Source organism: Colossoma macropomum, unplaced genomic scaffold (genome assembly GCF_904425465.1).
Source record: "Colossoma macropomum unplaced genomic scaffold, Colossoma_macropomum, whole genome shotgun sequence".
In the NCBI taxonomy this organism is placed as follows: domain Eukaryota; kingdom Metazoa; phylum Chordata; class Actinopteri; order Characiformes; family Serrasalmidae; genus Colossoma; species Colossoma macropomum.
This window is the reverse complement of record NW_023494803.1, coordinates 28,020,209-28,027,264: the sequence shown is the minus strand read 5'-3', so window position 1 is coordinate 28,027,264 and position 7,056 is coordinate 28,020,209. Positions and strand designations below refer to the sequence as shown.

At 38.9% G+C, this 7,056-nt stretch overlaps 1 protein-coding gene across 5 annotated transcripts in view; it reads left to right on the top strand.

The window, feature by feature from the left end:
• kiaa0586 (KIAA0586 ortholog) overlaps positions 1–7,056 on the top strand; it is a 137,672-nt gene that overhangs the window by 96,684 nt on the left and 33,932 nt on the right. For all 5 annotated transcript variants that reach the window (XM_036593555.1, XM_036593552.1, XM_036593554.1 and 2 more), the window contains 2 exons: positions 2,878–2,885; positions 3,097–3,171. In XM_036593555.1, coding sequence (XP_036449448.1) covers positions 2,878–2,885; positions 3,097–3,171 — 83 coding nt within the window. The remainder of the gene's footprint in view (positions 1–2,877; positions 2,886–3,096; positions 3,172–7,056) is intronic.

The window sequence follows — 7,056 nt, the reverse complement described above, 5'->3', positions numbered from 1 at the left end:
GTCCTCTCTAATTCTCTCTCAGTTCTTTCACCAGAACGGTGATAATCGCATTTTAACACATTGCCGTTGGGTTACTTTTCTATTATTGACGATATGTTTTTACATCGCCCCATCACCCGGGTCTAATCTAGATAGAAAAACATATACTAATAGTCTATTTATAAAAAAAAAAATGTAAACAATTTTAGGAACAAGGAGAAGTTATGACAGTAAAAAATAAACACCAAGTGTTTTAATAATAGTCAATGTCAAATCATAAAGTTGTTTTAAATAATAAACTGCAGTGATCTATTTAAAGTTATTTCTTGTCACTAAAGTGCTATGAATAGCTGCTGTTATCAGCAAGATTCACTCATCACTTTTTGAATAAGAGGCATTGTGGATATTAATTTTATTGTAAGTTATTCCCACTGCTGTACAGCTTTTCCCAATTCTTAAGGGATCAATTACAGTTCTGTTAATTATCAAAACTTTCTTCATTTTTACAACGTTCTTTAAATTGTTTTAAAACATGTAGAATATTAGTGTTACACTAGAATCGTTTCATGCATGTATCTGTAAAACAGTTGGCTATGTGTTACTGAAAGCAGTGATTCCAAACATTTGAATGATTCTGTAAAAATGATATAAGCGGCTTATAAATGACATTATTACACTTTAAGCCCCAGGGAAGTTTTTTCTAGGTAGGTTAAACTTGCTCTTGTGGGCGTACAGTATACATTTACAAAGTATCGTACTTTCAGTAACTTTCAGTGACCACTAAATGGCCAATGTATTTTGCCAACAAATTTCTCTCTGAATTTAAAATGGGCTTTGCTAAGCTTGAGTAGTGTGTATGTAAGCAATGTCCACATCAATTACAAAGTTGATATGGGTTTCTTACTAACATATCTCTAACAAAACAGTGGACTCTTTCTCTATGTTTAAGTCAGGGAAACTTACAGAAAGAAAGAAAGCTAACAACAAACAAAAGCTAACCTAGCGCTAGGGGTGGGAATCTCCAGGCACCTCACGATTCGATTCGATTACGATTCAGAGGGCTGCGATGCGATTATAAAATGATTATCGATGCATCTCGATGCATCCTTTTTTTTTTATATAGCATTTATATTTTCTCACTGTGTAAGCTCAAGTTTCGAGTTCAAGTTTATTTGTCACTTGCACAACATGTCAGGACATTTATGCATTGAAATGCTTGTGGTGAGGCTCAGCTAATCACTCTACAGAAAGTAAATAAGTAAAAATAAAAATACAAGAAAAACCAACTGAAATATATTAAATATACACAAAATATACACCAAATATATACAGAATGTAGAGGCAATATACATTTTAAAGTGACTAAGTGACTCGGTGTTATTGTTATTTAAAGTGACTTGGTTCTTTTAAAGCAAAGTATTTGTAATGATCCATAATGAATTTACTTCCAATATGTGTGCAACATAGCGCGAAAGACCTGTTTCGCAACGACTGAGGACCGGCGTGCAGACTGCAGGTCACATAGCAGGCGATGCGTTATTCGCATTTATAAGCAGCGCAGTTGATTTCCTGGTATGTTAAATCTGCAACGAGAGACTGCCACACACTAAAAGTGGCGAAGCTGAAGTCTCCTGTTCCACCTTAAATGGTGCCGCATTTACATTCGGCGCCTCAGTTAGAATTTAAGGTGGAACGGGTAAATTCGAACAAGAAGCTGGAGAATAAGAAGCGACTTCAGCCTCGTAAAACAGTCGAACATTGAGAGACATTTAACTGATCTACGTCTGAGGAAAAGTTTTCTGGTGGAGATGGGAGGAAAGCGGCTGTAGGCGAAGCTTAAAGCACAGCAAAGTAAATCTGCGTTTTCGTTTATGTTGTTTAGCCTACACTAGGACGTTATAACATACTGAGACATACTGGCCATTATATGTTGTGGCTCCCAAGGTGGTTTAATTTTTGTTGAAAGGACAAAATGTTAACATTTGTGTTGTGACTCCTGATCTAACCTGGCTTCTAATGCAGAGGGAGCCGGTCGGATTTCTCACTCATCCAGTAGTGTTTTTGTTATGTGCCGTCACAGACTGTCCGGGCGCTGCACTTACCCACTTCCAAGTTCCGCCTTTTGCGTTCCATCAACATTATGTTATGAATTAAATATTTAGAAAATCGATTTTTGACATTTGTGAATCGATTCAGAATCGTTCACGTCTGCATCGCGATGCATCTAAGAATCGATTTTTTCCCGCACCCCTACCTACCACGCATATCTAAACCATCAAGACACAGCAGGCACCACCTGTTCGCCTGTTTGACTTATTTCTCTCTGTTCGTGATGTGGTTAGTTCTATCTCAGTGACACAGCAGGCTGGGACTGAAAGTTGTCAATCATGCATTCACCGTGCTCAGACAGTTTTCGGATGGGTCTGATAAGCAATGTTTAAGCCATGTTTTATTTTATTTCTATCTTGTTTTTTTATTTGTACTTAATTGAATGTTTAACAGAACACTCAATTTTGGTATCATACAAACATTTCTAATAATTTACACAGTGTTTCAAAACTTCACCTTTCAGGTTTCATAATTTTAAGCTCTTAAACAAGTGACCTCTTATTGCCTGATAGAATGTTTGGTTGTTGTTCAATATAGCATCATATTTCTGAATGTGATTTTCTTATGAGACATTCAAAGAGATTTTATCAGTGCTTTAGTGGCAGGATTTCCACCCATGTAGGTAAATCCACATGACTTTAATATTACCCAGTTTTATTGACCAAACTGTATATCGGTCAGCCTTAGTCTGTGCGTGTGTGGGTGGGGCTGCGTAACCAGCCCTGTCTCTTGCAGGTTCTCTCCACCCGCTTTTCTTTTAATCACAAAGACGGAGTGGTCCGTTTAGTGTGCTGAGACACACATACATGGGGCGCTCATTAAGCAGGGATTCCTCTTTACCCATGTGGGGGGATTACCCCTGACTGAGGCTAAGACTGAAGCAGAATGTTTGCCGTTGTATCCTGCGCTCCTGTTCCTCTTTGTTCCAGTGTAATCCATTTTGAATACAGTGTGAGCTACTAACCCCTCTACAAATGTCTCCTTTCATCTCATCTTTTCTGTTTCAGGCTGCTGAGACTCCACAGATGGTTCACCGGCCTGCTCCAATTCTGGTGAAGCAATACCAACACAAAGTGGGACCAGGTAAACTCATTGCAAAATACACATGTTGGACAGTGTGTTTATGTTCTAGAAAAGCAGAGAACACATTACGGTTGGCACTGCAGCTGATGAAGTTGTTTTTTTACCTAATTTCATTGCATTACTTTTATATGGTGCAATTTTACTGTGCATCACAATTATGTCATGTTATGGCATATTATTATGCCTAAGTGAATAACAGCCATAGCTGTGCATGATGAATGGGGATAATGCATTAAATACTTAAAATAGTAAATAAGTATAATTTGCTGTGTTTACTGCACAGAAAATTACAGTGAATGTGTTCTCTGAAATATATAAACACACACAGACACCTATCTGAATTCTGCTGAGCTCTCATAAACACGTTGACTCATCAGCTACGTGCTGGATCTGGACTGACACTTCATGAGCTGTCCGCACTGTAACTGCCTCCAATCAAAGGCACATTAGTACAAGCTCTAACAACCTCAGCTAGTGTTTCCCTTTCCTCAGTGCTGTGACACACTGTCCTCTTTGGCAAACTGTGAAGAGAAAGAATGCACAGTTTCATTCACAGTCAGTAGATGGCAGTGTGCCTGTGCGCCTGCAGCTCACACACTTTTCTTTTGTCTTCTTCCTAAGGTCAGTGTGATCACTGTGTGGCAGATTGTCCACTCATATTTCAGTTGTGTGTCCTCCCTGCTGGACCTGTGGGGTTCAGAAATGCTCGAGTCAGCCCTTTAAAACTTATTCAGATGGTTGGTTGGGGGGGTGCATCCTACACCTCAGTGATAGCAGCTTCAGAGAGTGCGTTAGAGGCAGCCAGCGTGAAGTGAGGGAGTGACCGGGGGGACAGGTGTGAATAAATATGTGCATCTCAAACTGATGTGCTGGAGGTGGGGGTCTCTGGGTGCATGTAAGGGGCAGCTGATGTTGTTTTGCGCCTGTGGTTTTTGAATTAGTCAAAGCGGAGCACATGTTCATCTACAGAGAGAGAGAGAGAGAGCGAGACAGAGAAAGAGAGGGGTAGTTTTCTCTACAGGGCATCCTTGAACTATTTAGACACACAGTGCCTTAGTCTAGGTAAAGGATAATGAAGCTTGTGCTGAGGGAGTTTTCTTTCACAGCTTTGGCTATGTTCACAAAAGATGAGCAGCAAAGCCAGTTTGCGCTAGTGATGCTATTGTTTTCCTGAGGAGAGAGCTGTGCTGCTTTACCTTGAAACCACGCTCGAGCATCGCACACCACACGGATGTGCTGCTTTGCTGCTCCATTTTGCTGCCTTGCAGTATAACGTAATATCACGATACTTTAAGATGTTTTTACGATTAATGATGTTTACATTTTTCTGACAACTGATGCGTTGGAAAAGACAAATTAGTGGCACATTTAAAAAATATAAAACTATGTATTCATAATGAAAAACTATGAAAACAGTCATTATATTCAACATTTGAAATACTTGCACTTAAACCAGTTAAACAGGGCTAATTGTACTCTCTTTGTAATCAGTTTTTAAGTACTGACGATGTTCACAACATGTTTGGAAAAGGATATTGTGTTGTAATTTATCACAGTAACTATAAATATTGTCATATTGCCCAGGTCTGTGCCATGCCCAGCCTATTGGTTGTAAACTGATATGGCTATAAACAAAGCCATCCTTTCTGATTGTCCATGCCTTTGTCTAAAGGAAATTTGGATAAGAGGCTGCTGCTGAGTCTGCATTGATGCAGTCCTCACCAAAGACCGCCATAAGGGTGCATAGAGGAGAACCCATTTGATTGCCAAAATAAAAAATGGGATGCCTTACAGCCCCGTGGACCTTGCTTGCAAGCACGATTACACACAGGACCATGAGTGTGCCATTTGGGACTGAGCTGAAGTGCTGTGTATGAGCACTCTTTATTGCTGAGTCTTCGTCTTCACACATCTTTTTGACATAATAACCACAACCAGTAGATACACGTTTTGCTAAAATATGCTCATATGCTCAAAATGTGCTTTCATATGCACACATGTGCACACTAATTACTAATTAGATATGATCCACTTGTGATCCACATGTGATTGTGAACTGCCAAATCAGTCTGAGCAAAAAATCGAAATTGTGCAAAGCAAATGTAGTAGTTTTGAAAGTTAACCTTTTAAATGAACTCCACTAATGTTTGTAATGCCATTAATGCATTTTCCTAGTTGAAGCCATCCATAGTGGTGCGGACTAAAGCTGTTCGTGCCCTACATGATTCTCAGACTGGAGCCCCCTTTGTTCAAATACAACTTTTAGATGACAAGTTGCATTGTTTTGCTGTCTTGATAATATTCCAGCATGATGCCGTAGTAAATTTATTTATCGTACTGAGTCTGAAGTATCATTTGCAAGCAATACACACCACTGATGCTGGCAGTATCATTAATTCAGCAGACTGGACAGTGCTTGTGGAAAACCTGGATAATCAATGAGCAGCAGAAGTAATAGCAACATGGAAAGCTACAGTTGCCTGTGAGAACCTTGACTATAACAAGAATTCACAAGCTGTATGAATGAGAGCTACAAGGCTACTATCATGGAGGAGCTGGAACATCTGACTGTAAATGTGATATACAGTATATGATATACAGTCATTGTAGAGCCAAGATTAATCCATTTTAAATTGAACTCTCAGTTTGAAAGTGCAATTTTCAAATCACAGTAGCCGCTGTTTTAATGACAGCCTACATTTTCAACAACATTGTCTTTACAAGTTTTAAAGAAGCGATAAGTTATTTTCAACTCTGCCTTATAAAGCAACCAGCATGGCAATGTTCTTGAAACTGTGTACTAACACCTACCAGCATGGGAGATGCAGAGCATCTGTACCGCCCCCTGGTGTTGTGGAGAGGCAGTTGCCCTTTTCTGATTTGATAGTGGAACAAAAGTCTATGACTGTGCTGTCAGTATCTCTCAAAAGATGTTGGAGTCAGTGGGAAGTTACTGGCAACTTTAAGAAATGCTTGTTTTTCATCAATGTGCAGTTAACTGACAGTTGTTGTCAAAAACTGGTTTAGACAGTAACAGTCACCTGACCAAGTAACACTTCAGCTACCAAACGCATCGTGCAGGGTTACGTAATGTTTGTTTAAGATCATTATTTCCGAATTGAAATTTAAATCATCCTCAGTCTTTCCTGTCATTTAAAGTAGAAGATGACGTTACTGAGAAAGTGTCAGACTGAGTTTTTCTCCTACTGAAGAGGACCAAGCCCTGTTACATCAATACTAGAGGTGAATGGGTGACTTCTGTTTTTAGATTGTTTGCTGTTGTTCACACCATATGTAGTGGAAATGCTGTTGGCGTGCATGCTAGCACCAAAATACCATTGTACTTCGACTTTTATACCTTTAAAAAATAAACAGCATAAATTTTTATTCATGTCAACAAGGCCTGACAACAAATAAAATATTTGCCCTTACCCTTTCAGCAGAAAACAAGCAACTTCAGTGTCGCTCTTAAGTTCTCCGTCTTTCATGAGGTCTTTCCACTTTTTTCCCCCACAATTTTTTTTCCAAATTATTGAGGCCTAACTTGTTGGTTAAAACATGCAGCCAATATTGCTGTCAGTAAATGTCGGTGATGTAAACTGCATTCACTCAGTGGAAATAATATGATTACTGTGTGAACTCAGCTTTCACATGAGGAAAATAATGTTACTGAATTACTGAAATATTGCTACAACAAATGAACTTCTCTTCAAATAGAATAATTTGAGCAAGTAAAGCAAATGTGATTAATGATGGTGAGCTACACAAAATCATGAGATTAATCTCAATTGAGTATTTTAATCATTTGACAGTCCTAGAATGTAGCCTTCATTGTCACTTTACAAAATACATCTCAGGTATGCACACAGATCTAAACTGTCCCCT